Source organism: Schistocerca cancellata, chromosome 11 (genome assembly GCF_023864275.1).
Source record: "Schistocerca cancellata isolate TAMUIC-IGC-003103 chromosome 11, iqSchCanc2.1, whole genome shotgun sequence".
In the NCBI taxonomy this organism is placed as follows: domain Eukaryota; kingdom Metazoa; phylum Arthropoda; class Insecta; order Orthoptera; family Acrididae; genus Schistocerca; species Schistocerca cancellata.
In genome coordinates, this window is record NC_064636.1 from 171,827,650 (window position 1) to 171,840,806 (window position 13,157).

General features: G+C 43.5%; 1 protein-coding gene across 7 annotated transcripts in view; it reads right to left on the reverse strand.

The window, feature by feature from the left end:
• The window catches only part of LOC126108955 (zinc finger protein 492-like), a 139,395-nt gene extending 126,445 nt beyond the window's left edge, over positions 1–12,950 (reverse strand). For 5 of the 7 annotated variants that reach the window (XM_049914340.1, XM_049914337.1, XM_049914343.1 and 2 more), the window contains exons 1-3: positions 12,827–12,950; positions 11,719–11,797; positions 11,124–11,212 (exon numbers count right to left, since the gene is read on the reverse strand). In XM_049914340.1, coding sequence (XP_049770297.1) covers positions 11,124–11,195 — 72 coding nt within the window. In that variant the 5' untranslated portion in view covers positions 11,196–11,212; positions 11,719–11,797; positions 12,827–12,950. Of the gene's footprint in view, positions 1–11,123; positions 11,213–11,718; positions 11,798–12,771 lie in introns of all 7 variants that reach the window. The other 2 variants (XM_049914338.1, XM_049914339.1) reach the window with 2 other exon arrangements.
• Between the last annotated feature and the right edge of the window lie 207 nt (positions 12,951–13,157).

Sequence of the window (13,157 nt, forward strand, 5' to 3'; positions counted from 1 at the left end):
CTTTTCATTCACATGATGTGTGTTGCGTGTACATATCATTCTGTATGCCAAACCATCATTATGTCAGGGGTGAAGGCAAAGGATTTAAGTATGTTGGGTCTAACCACTCTTTCACTGTATTTAATAAAATTTAGTATATTTACTTTCCTACTGTTTCCTCACAGTGATTGCTTAGGGTTACTGTTGTGATACTGCTCGTCAAATGAATTGCAAGCTGATCACATAGTTCATACAAACTATAATGAAGTACTCACATACATTCAAATGCAAATGCTGTGTTAATGCTATCACAGTACTTCTGCAGTTGCACCCAAGATGGGTGTTGAAGCAGACTTATTCAGCACAGATAGTAAACAAGTAGTTCTGATTGTGTCAGGAACCTCAATTCTGGTAGGCAGAATAAAAATACTAGTGGCACCAAGTGAATTTGTTTTCCTGCTGATAGCTGAATACCCTACAAATGGCTGCACAGCATCAGATTTCAAGTGACATGTATATGTAAGATTATTTACACCAGTAACTGTAACATTCTGACAGTTTCACAAAAGTATGTGTAACAACGTGCAGCATACACAGAAAGTGGTTATGAACAAACCTGTCAATATTTAATGTCTAACACCATTGCTTCATGAAAACTTCGCTGCAAACATACAAATTCATTCTGCAGATACGGGCTGTGTAATGATTTATGTTTCATATGGTATTTGTCAGAAATTTAACATTACTACTGGGTCATTCCATGTCAAGTTGGCCGAAATTTAGACAAGTTCCCCACTTTACCATCTCCAATTTTATGAAATTTTTGCAGTATATATATATATATATATATATATATATATATACCTTACATGAAGCACTGCCAAATTACAGCTTCATAAGTAGTATGGTGGGGCCATCAGCCACCTCTTCATAAAGGCTCGTTTTTGACATTGCGACTGAAATCAATAAATGATAAACTTTGTTTTACCACTGTTCAGGATCTAAGATACCTGTTGTGCTCAAACTTTGTGATCCTGTTCAACTTTTTGGGTACAATAGCTTTGTTTTAGTACAAAAGGTCCAACTATGGTAAATTCATCATAGTGTGCTATCAAAGTGGTTCATAAATCTTGTCATATCAAATAAACTTACATTTATATTACATTAAAAAATACGTGTACTCTTTATGGTTGCCAAGCCAAATATTTCAGTTCTTATTAATTCATTTGCTGAAATTTGTTATTAATAGAAATTACAGTTGATTCTAACAAGCTTTCTTGCTGATGGAGCTGGAATGACAGAAATAATGTGTTGGTTTGGAATCCAACAAGCATCCTGCCTAGCTGGCCAATAGAATGAATGTGCATGTCCGTTGGGGTGCATGAAAATGAAACAATTTCTTCTTCTGAAACTTCAGACACAGTACCAATCAACCATTTCTGATCATATATACAGGCAATTTATGGGCCCAGTTGTAAGGTTTTAATATTTCTGAATGAAACGCTTAACGTTTGTCAACATTTGCCACAAAGAAGTTTGTATCATTGAATACTCTTCTAACTTGCTCTTCATTTAATGGCACGAAATGGCGATTCTCTCATGTTCCTGATACTGTGCAGCCATTTTTTAACCTTGCTTCCTGCTCAGTTTTTAAAGTTTCAATTTGTTCTTTTGAAACAAAAATGAATTGGATTCCTCTGTTATTCTCTGTACAGTATTTGGTGTCAAATCTGTTCCTCCGTTGGTCTTTGAAGGCTTGCTCTTGCTGCCAGGCACTTTACAGTTCCTCCAATTCCATCACATGGAGATTTTCCATGGCTTGTAGCAGAAAAGTTCCATTCAGCTGAGATTCCAGTCATTTTGATGGTGGCAGAGATTCAGAGAATTTTTGAAGTTTATGCACTGCACTGCTCACCCATCACTGAAGTAGTAAATGTGTGTCATTTTTCCAAGGAGACACTTTAGATCTTCTATTAATTTCACTATAAAAGCATTTACAGCAATTGCATCACGTTTTAGGCTGTCGCTTATTATACAGTAGCTGATGCTGCTGATGTCCAAGTTATTTCTGAAGTACACAACAAATGGATGTAAAGTTGCTTGGCTGTTGTTCCAGTAAAAGCCTTTAACTGCATCCTGCACAATGAAGGAATAATTTTTGGCAAAGGCCATTAATAGGGTCATTTCAGGTGGCTTACAGTTTTCTTTTATACATTTTAGGTGCTTGCTCTGGTGCTTTGCAACAGAATGAGTGGAAAGTTTGTCAATTTTTGAAATCAGATCTTCAATAAAATCCTCAGTGGTTATCTGCTTTGTTTCTAAAGTATCTATATCATTGTTTACCCACTGTTTGAACTCAATGGTATCATCTGGATCACTGTCTTAAAAACTACTTTCTAAAAACTGTTCAAGTAGTTCTTTTCCCTGACAGATTTCAGTGATGAAGCATGCAGTCTGGATTCCAATTCACACACTGTTTTAGCAATCAGACTCTCTTAATCTTCATTAATTGGAGTGCTTGCAAGCATCACTTTCACAGTTTGGTGTAAAGTGCAAACAGAAACTCAGTGGGTTCTGCAGCACCAACAGCGATGCACCATTTTGGCCTCAATTCACAAAATTTGCCAAATCCAATTTCAGGCCCTTGCCGAAGTTGATATGCAGCAAACATGTCTTTCAAATTATTCAGGAGAAGGTATTTTTGCATCAAAACTATCTTTCTTTCTATTCTAATTGATACACAGTCTTTTTACCTGGACAAATTCGACTATTTCTTCATTCTGAAAAAATGTTACCACCTTTTCTTTTACAGCATCTGGAATCTTCTTGCCACACTTGTTCTTTGGCAGAGTTAGTATACCATTTTCTGCCTGTAACTTCCTAGCTGCTTTTACCATCCTCTCTTAAACACCAAATTCTTGCATTGTCTCTTTTATAGTACAGCTTTGTGGTACTAATGTCAGTATCTGCAATTTTTCAGGCTGCCTTGACAATTGCAACTTCTCTTTCAATTCCTTAATCAGCTGCTTATAATCTTCGCAATCTGGATATATCTTTTTTTTTTTTTTTTTTTTTTTGTGGTTTTAGGGCGCAAAACATCTATGGTCATTAGCGCCCAGCCCGTGACTTAAGACAGTAAAAAACCGAAATTGAAAACCAGCAGCAATGGGAACAAAGTCAGAAAATTGGAGAAACTAAAAATAGAAGAAAGCTTAAAAATCTGCTACAGAAAGGGGGTGGTTGTCCCCAAAAAAAGCTTCAAATGACTGACGTCATTTCACTGTCACTAATAAACTGGAGAACGCGGTCCGCTGAGCGCGTGTCATCTGCTAAAATCGACGATAAATCAGACGATAGCTGTAGACGGGAGCGTAACGGATTAAAATAGGGGCATTCAATTAAAAGGTGTCTTACCGTCCACAGCTGAGAGCAGTGGGGACAGAGTGGGGGAGGATCGCCGCTTAAAAGATGTCGATGGCTAAAACGACAGTGCCCTATCCGGAGTCTAGCTAAAATTAACTCCTCCCGACGACGCGTTCGGGAGGAAGAGGTCCAAGCGCAAGGAAGGGCTTTCACTTCCCGCAATGTATTACGGGGAAGTGCCGACCAATGCGCATGCCATAAATGAGCAACTTGGCGACATAAACCGCTCCGTATATCGGTGAAGGGAAGCGACTGAATAGCTGGTCGAGGAAGAGAGACTGCAGCCTTGGCCGCTATATCGGCCGCCTCATTCCCACAGATACCAGCGTGTCCCGGGAGCCAGAGGAACGCCACTGAGACGCCCCCCAGGTGGAGCAAGCGCAGACAGTCCTGAATCCGGTGGACCAGAGGGTGCACAGGGTAAAGAGCTTGGAGACTGAGGAGAGAGCTGAGAGAATCTGAGCAGATAATGTACTGTATCCGCTGATGGCGGCGGATGTAGTGGACAGCCTGGAGAACAGCGTAAAGCTCCGCAGTATAAACCGAACATTGGTCGGGAAGCCGAAAGCGATTTGGGGTGTCGCCAACAATATAGGCACTCCCTACACCTAACGATGTTTTCGAGCCGTCGGTGTAAATAAATGTGGCGTCCGTCATTTGTGCACATAGAGCAGCAAATGCCCGACGATAAATAAGTGTAGGGGTACCATCCTTGGGAAATTGACAAAGGTCACGGAGCAGGCAGATCCGGGGACGGAGCCAAGGCGGTGCTGTACCCCAAGTTGTCAAGAAGGTTTTAGGAAAGCGGAAGGAAAGAGAATGGAGCAGTTGACGGAAGCGGACTCCCGGGGGTAGTAGGGAGGAGGAGCGGCCTGCATACCCTACATCAAAGGAGGCGTCGAAAAAAAGGTCTTGGGCTGGATTAGCAGGCATGGAAGACAGATGGCTAGCATAACGACTCAGGAGGACTGCTCGCCGATTGGACAGCGGAGGTTCAGCAGTCTCAGCATAAAGGCTTTCCACAGGGCTAGTGTAAAAAGCTCCAGACACTAAACGTAATCCACGGTGGTGGATAGAATCGAGACGCCGAAGAATAGACGGCCGAGCAGAGGAGCAGACTATGCTTCCATAATCCAATTTCGAGCGCACTAAGGCGCGATAGAGGCGGAGAAGGACCACTCTGTCCGCTCCCCAGGAGGTACCATTCAGGACACGGAGGGTGTTAAGCGATCGCAGACAGTGAGCCGAAAGATAGGAAACGTGGGAGGACCAGCATAGTTTTCTGTCAAACATAAGACCCAAGAATTTAGCGACGTCTGAAAACGGAAGGTTGACAGGACCTAGATGTAAGGAGGGCGGAAGAAACTCCTTACGTCGCCAAAAATTGACACAAACGGTCTTACTGGGTGAGAAACGGAAGCCAGCTTCGATGCTCCACGAGTGGAGGCGATCGAGACATCCTTGAAGACGTCGTTCAAGAAGGCTGGTCCGTTGAGCGCTGTAGTAGATCGCAAAATCGTCCACAAAGAGGGAGCCCGAGACATCATGAGGGAGACAATCCATAATTGGATTTATGGCGATGGCAAACAGTACAACACTCAGCACGGAACCCTGGGGTACCCCGTTTTCTTGGGAGAAAGTACGGGAGAGAGTAGTGTTCACCCGCACCCTAAATGTGCGCTCTGCCATAAATTCGCGAAGAAAAAGGGGCAGCCGGCCTCGAAAGCCCCAAGAGAACAGTGTGCGGAGGATGCCTGTCCTCCAACAGGTATCGTATGCTCTCTCCAGATCAAAAAATATTGCTACCGTTTGGCGTTTCCGGAGAAAATTGTTCATGATGTAAGTGGAGAGAGCAACAAGATGGTCAACTGCAGAACGATGCTTTCGGAATCCGCATTGGGCAGGTGTTAAAAGACTGCGGGATTCCAGCCACCAAGCTAAACGGTAATTCACCATACGCTCCAAAACCTTACAGACACTACTCGTGAGAGAAATGGGATGATAGCTAGAGGGGAGATGTTTGTCCTTTCCAGGTTTTGGAACGGGAACGACAATAGCTTCCCGCCACCGTCTGGGAAAGGTACTGTCGGTCCAAATTCGATTATAAAGGCGAAGGAGGTAACGCAGACTATGGGTTGATAAATGCAGCAACATCTGGACATGGATTCCATCCGGTCCTGGGGCGGAGGAGCGAGAAGAAGAGAGGGCATGTTGGAGTTCCCGCATGAAGAAAACAGTATTGTAGCTTTCGTGATTTGGAGAGGAGAAAGCAAGATGTCGCACTTCTTGCTGCACGTTTCTTCGGGAGAAACGCTGGCGGGTAATTTGAAGAGCTCGAAATCTCAGCAAAGTGCTGACCCAATGAGTTACAAATTGCGACGGGGTCCACTAAGGTATCATGCGCGACAGTGAGCCCAGAGACCGGGGAGAAACTAGGCGCGCCTGAGAACCGTCGAAGCCGACTCCAAACTTCCGAGGAGGGAGTGAAGGTGTTAAATGAGCTAATAAAGAATTTCCAGCTTGCCTTCTTGCTATCGCGGATGACGCGACGGCATCGCGCACGGAGCTGCTTATAGCGGATACAGTTGGCCAAAGTAGGATGGTGACGGAAATTGCGTAGAGCACGTCGCCGCTCACGTAGTGCGTCACGGCATGCCTCGTTCCACCAAGGAACTGGGGGGCGCCGGGGCAATTCGGAGGTGCGTGGTATTGAACGTTCCGCAGCTGTAAGAATAACGTCGGTAATATGTGTGACCTCATCGTCGACGCTGGGAAAGCGACGGTCATCGAATGTCGCGAGAGACGAAAAAAGTGTCCAATCGGCTTGGGCAAATGTCCAGCGTCGTGAGCGCATATATGGCAGTGGAGACTGCAGTGTAAGGACACATGGAAAGTGGTCACTCGAGTGTGTATCATCAAGGGCGAACCATTCGAAGCGCCGAGCTAGCGGAACAGTACCGACCGCAAGGTCCAAATGAGATAAATTTGTCATGGAGGCAGACAAAAATGTGGGGACCCCAGTGTTGAGGCAAACTAGATCCGCTTGGTGGAAGACGTCTAGCAATAGAGAGCCACGTGGACAAGGATGAGGAGATCCCCAAAGCGGGTGGTGGGCATTGAAGTCCCCAACCAGCAAATGGGGGGGTGGAAGCTGACCAAGAAGATGAAGGAGATCAGCTCGTGCCATTGGTGTGGATGATGGAATGTATACAGTACAAAGAGAGAACGTGTATCCAGAAAGGGAAAGACGGACGGCGACAGCTTGGAAGGAACTGTTTAAGGGGATTGGGTGATAATGGAGAGTATCATGGAGAACAATCATGAGTCCTCCATGGGCTGGAGTGCCTTCAACAGAGGGGAGGTCATATCGGACGGACTGAAAGTGAGGGAGAACAAAGAGGTCATGGGGACGCAGCTTTGTTTCCTGAAGACAGAAGGTGACCGGCGAGTAGGAGCGTAAGAGGACCGACAATTCATCCCGATTGGCTCGAATGCCGCGGATATTCCAGTGGATAATGGACATGGGGTGAAAAGAAAATGGAAGAATGTGACCAAAGTTGCTGTCAACTCAAAGACTGCTCGGAGCTAGCAACCGACAGCATGGAATGGCATTCAGCCGAAGGCAGAAGATCCTGATCCATAGGTTGGTCAGGAGCAGTCCCTGCCACCAGCGATCGGCCGGTTGACCGGCCATCAGCAGTGCGCCTCGGCGACACAGAAGATGGCCGAGGGCGATTTCCGCCAGGTGGTGCTGTAGAGGGGGCACGCCTTGGCGGAGAAGGAGAGGAACTGGGTTTCTTTGTAGCCTTCTTGGAAGAATGTGGTTTAGATGAAGAAGGAACCGATGGTTGTGAAGTTGCGGTACGTAAAAACTCTTCACGAGTATGCTCTTTTTTCGAAGACTTGGCGTCCGACTTTTGGGCTCGAGATGTAGCAGAACCCGACGAAGGGTGAGCCATAGAGTGGGCAGGCGAAAGTGGTGAGGTTGAACAAGCGATCTTTGCGCTGGCCGATCTGACGACCGTGGTACTAAAGGTGAGGTCGCAAGTCTGCGTGGACGCCTCCTTTGTTGGCCGAGGAGAAGCAAGGACAGTGCTGTATTTTCCTGTCTGAGGCACGGTGGGCTTGCGACTGGCGAATAATTTTCGAGCAGCAAAGGTCGACACCTTTTCCTTCACCCTTATTTCCTGGATGAGCTTCTCGTCCTTAAAAACGGGGCAATCTCGAGAGGAAGCAGCGTGGTCACCCATACAGTTGATGCAGCGAGGGGATGGAGGTGGACAAGCACCCTCATGGGCATCCTTGCCACACGTAACACATTTGGCCGGATTGGAACAGGACTGGCTGGTGTGATTGAACCGCTGACATCGATAGCAACGCGTAGGGTTTGGGACGTAAGGGTGAACGGAAATTATCTCATAGCCTGCTTTGATTTTCGATGGGAGTTGAACTGTGTCAAATGTCAAGAAGACAGTGCGGGTTGGAATGATGTTCGTGTCAACCCGTTTCATTACTCTATGAACTGCCGTTACGCCCTGGTCAGACAGATAGTGCTGAATTTCTTCGTCAGACAATCCATCGAGGGAGCGTGTATAAACGACTCCACGCGAGGAATTTAAGGTACGGTGCGGTTCCACCTGGACAGGGAAGGTGTGGAGCAGAGAAGTACGCAGCAATTTTTGTGCCTGGAGGGCACTGTGTGTTTCTAACAACAGGGTGCCATTCCGTAATCTGGAACAAGACTTTACAGGACCTGCTATTGCTTCGACACCTTTCTGAATAATGAAAGGGTTGACCGTGGAGAAGTCGTGACCTTCATCAGACCGAGAAACAACAAGGAACTGTGGCAACGATGGAAGAATCGTCTGTGGCTGAGACTCAGTATACTTACGTTTGTGAGCAGACTTAGTGGAAGGTGAGGAAACCATTGCGGAAGAATCCCCCATGATTACCGGCGTCTCCGATGGCGCGCTCCTCCCTTGTGGGGGCCCTCTCTGAGGGCACTCCCGCCTTAGGTGATTGTTCACACCTCAGGTCACACCTCCCGACAAACGGACGGAGGGACCAATCGGCATTTTCGGAAGGTATCAGCTCGGGTAATCACCCCTCCCTGGGCCTGGCCGTTACCAGGGGGTACGTACGTGTCCTACCTGTCTACCTGGGGCGGGGAATTACGCGTTACCCCGTCACCGGCTACGCACGAAGGGTGTGGGTCGGCCTTCAGACACGCACAGGGAGGAAGAAAGAGAAAGGGAAAGGAAGGAAGAGAGGTCTCAAACGCCGCAGCGGAGAAAAGGGAAAGAGAAGAGGTAAGGAAAAGAGAAGGACAAAGGAAGGAAGAAGACAGAGAAGGACAAAGGAAGGAAGAAGACATAAAAGCAAGGAAGGCAAAGAATGCAGTACATTTACGAGCGTCCGTCTCCGGACGTAGGCACAAACCATACTCCCAGATGGGGAGAAAGGGAAGGAAAGAGCCAGAGGTGAGGGGAGGAGGGGCGAAAATAGGGATGGGGAAGGATGCGGAATGGGAAGGTATGCAGCCCGGAAAGGAAGGAAGGCCACATTAGCTCGGGGTCCCGTGCTCGCTACGCACGTATCCACAAAAGAGTTGTGGACCCCCTGGGGGGAGGATATGTCTTGCTTGTACTAGGAGTTTCAAGATCTTTTGGGGTGAATCCTCCAACAGCAGCAATGTTATTCACAATTGCCTGTTGAACTGAGTTTATTTTTCGTTTTGCATAACCTTTCACATCCCTTTTGGATATTCTCAGAAATTTTAGAGGGGAGACCCCAAAAGCAGTTAGAATTGAATCAATTGATACCTCTGAATATGCTTCATCTTCTGACTGGTTTGAAGTTGACTGATTTTTCAGCTTTCTTTGCTAAAAATTGTTTCTGCAAGCTGGACATATCTTCCGACCAGGTTTCACATTGCTCTTAGTCAGTGCTTGTAATTGTTTTGCTGTTTCCACATTGACAATCTGTAAACCCTTTTTAATAGAATGGTTCTTTGCACCAAAAGGTTTACAACAATATCATGGTAGAAAGTCATATTTGTCCACAGGCATATTGTGAGGAAAGCATATTTATGCATTTTCAGCAAGACATACCTCACTTCTTTGGTTTATTAATTCCTATCACTCTACTTAAAAATCTTTGATTGGAATGGAGTCTCACTGATGTGTGTATATTTTCTGCTGATATGCATAATGACCTGCAGGACCAATGACACACCGTACTGAAACCTCATTGATATCCATGACACTACAATTAAATTTATGCTTCTAATTGCTGTTTGTTTCAATATTAGATAAAGTGAAAGTGGTGTATATTCCCAACTGATAAATATTAAACAATCATAGGTACTGGGAACTTCCTTGAGAATACAACAGAAAAATTAAATAACCTGAAACATTTCTAAAAAGGTCACCCCATACCTTGCAATAATTTTTACATACTGAAAAACGATGTTTATTCAGTGATGGCAACACACTTTACATCATTTAAAAAGTCACACACAACATCTGAACACTCTTCACTACACAACAATGTGGTTCAGACTGATTGTTGAAGCATGTCATTAAACTCAACTGTTGACACTAAACTGGTCTGTCTCTAAAATAAAAACTTTTCTGATCAGACAAGGTGAGCTCAGATAACTAGGTTATTATTTGAGCAATCTGGATGCCACTGGCAGTGCTTTATGACATGCTGACAGGCTGCAGATAACTAAAGTAGCAGCTTCAGAAATTTATTCTTTCAGTAGATACAAGGCAATGAAGTGCAGTCAAAATTTGGCTTGAAAAGAGTCATGAGCCACTTTGATAGCACACTATGATGAATTTACTATAGTATGACCTTTTCTTTTACAGCTAAGAAATTTTACCCAAAAAGTTGAACATGATCACAAAGTTTCAGAACGACAGGTCTCTCAGATCCTGAACAATGGTAAAACAAATTTGATCATTTATTCAAGTCAGTTGCAATGTCAAAAATTGAGCCTTTATGAAAAGGTAGCTAGTAGCCCCACCATACTACTTATGAAGCTGTAATTTGGCAGTGCTATATGTAAGGTCTGTATGTAAGGTCTATATGTACAACTTCTAAAAATTTCATGGAAGTTGGAGATGTCCGAGTGGGGATCCTTAGGCCACTTGACATGGAATGACTCTGCTGACAGTTCTTCTTACACTTTGTTCACATATTCAGGGTCAACACCCAATGTTAATAGCACTACAAAATTTACTTCTCGGATTAGTGACGTGCAAATGTCACTTCAACATCATCCATAAATTGCATTTCTTATTCAATACCACGATACACTGCAATAATGCATTAACTGCAGCCATACCATTTATAAATTTAATGGCACTGCTAAGACTCACTATGGTCATAGTTATTCTTAAGTTGCACATTAAGGTTGTCATTTAAAAGAAGCGTATTATGGCAACCACGTTATCAATATAATTGAATTGTGCATTAAAAGTTTTCCCTGTTTACTGAACATTAAATTGAAACTCTTGCTGAATTCTATGTGAGGTTTAATAACAGGCTTATTTCAATGCACTGTGCAAAATGTCATTTAAGAGTGAAAGTTCATCAGTTGTTTAGTAAACAGAATTACCCATGTTTCCAGCAGTATGACATTAATTTTATGTATTCACACACCATACTGTACACATTAACGAAACACTGTTAAGAAATACAAGTAAGCCACTTACCATGAAGTATAACTCTGTTTTTACTTCAGCCGTTCCCTCTTTTTTTATCCACATAGCTGGCTCCTGGTCCATTGCTTTAGTTCTACAGTCTGAAAAAAAAGCAATCAGATAAGAACAGTGGTACTCAGTTTCTGTTGTTACCATGAGGTATAGCTCAAAGGCAGTGTTTTCACTCATCTAATGGGTGCAGCAAATGGGTGATTACACAGGAAACAGAAAGGATGAGGAAAAGTAGGTTCAGTGATACAAACTCATTTACATTTCTCAGGTCATGAAGAGTGAGAACACTCAAAGTAACATGCACTGGAAACTGAGTATTTATAGTTGGTACTGCTCGTTTTTAACACTGGCTCATGGATACTTTTCTATTGTGACAATTATGGAAGATTGTGTATTCTTTGTGCATGCACTAACTTCAGCATTACAAACAATTAAAGTGGGCGAGAGATTGCAGCGAAATTTCTGAATAACATCAAATATTTCATTCTACACTTTGTTCATTGCGTTAATTTCAGTCTGATAGGGACATGATGAGAATCTAGACGCACAGATTGTTTGTTTATCAGTGAATATGCATTTTCAACATAGGTATTACCTTGAAACTTCCTTCATCTGTATTCATTCACGGATGTGTATTCAGTTTATAGTAAGCATCATCATTTTGGAATCTCTACCTGCAATTAAAGAAAACCATATACATGTACCATAGATTGCTCACTGTAGTGCGAAAGTTCTCATTCATCATTACCATCGAGATTAAACAGTGGTTCGTTTTTTCTTACAAAACTGATTTACTAAAACGACTTCCTACTAACTGTAACTATGATGAATGATCTATGTAGTTCTGATGGCATGTAATGCTTTATGTTAGACGAATTACAGTTAATTTGTACCTTGTGTTTCGCCAGTTCCTAAATTACAGTATTCTTATACAGAACTCCACTAAAACCCACACACTGCAACAAACTGGTATTTACACATGATTAGAAGAGTACTAACGACACGAGTAATCAACGCACAGGGAAAACTAGCAAAATGCAACAGAATTACAGCATTTCCTTTCATGCGAACATACTCAAAAGCATGAAATGATGTAACTGTGGGCACTTGTAAACATGCTTACGTTAGCTCTAAAATCTGGAGCCGCTATATGTCCACATCACAGCAAATTATCATCACAATCATTATTATATCTAAGTAAGTCAACATAACCGTACTAACATAGCAAATGTGTTGAATTTCACTGTCCGCCTTTTCTCGTCAGTCACGAAGTACATGACGGAGATCATTGCATGGGCAAACTGCTCCTGACAACACGTCACAATCTAATCCATTTCTTTTACTAAGATACACGTAGCGATTTTACCGGACAGGCCAAAAACAACAAGCTCTAATAACTCGGGTATTTAGTTGTTATGAACATAACCTGAAAATTTACAACACTCGTACACCTTCACCAAACACACTATAGGTGATGTGATCATAAATACAGAATAAAATCTCATCCTTATGTACCCATTAAAAATTAAATGACAACAACCTCAAACATAGCTACCACAGCGTCATCACAAGATATTCGCGAACTATTACACTCGTCAAACTGAACTGTTATTGTGATAAACATGAAGTAGCGCACTAATTTACTTACGAAACAGTTTTCTTCACTTACTCTTGTTTATAGTTTATAAACGCTTAAAATTTACCTGGAGAATGTCACACACAAAATTCCGCTATCCCATGACGTTGCACCTGCCTACACACTCACACTGAAAGAAACCAGATAACAGGCGTCTAAAGCTAGCGAAATGAGGGATGCTCAACTACCGGACCTACCGATAGATGGCTCTACCAGCCGAATACTGTTGTCTGTATTGTCCGCCAACCGCCATGTTCGAATTTGGCAAGAACTTCTTGCCAAGAAGTTTCTCTCGGTCTGCACGGTGTACAAGGAATTAAGGATTATCGAAATGGTGATTTCTTGTTCCGCTTTCAATTGTACGCAGCGATGGAGTAAGGAAAGTGACTTACCATTTC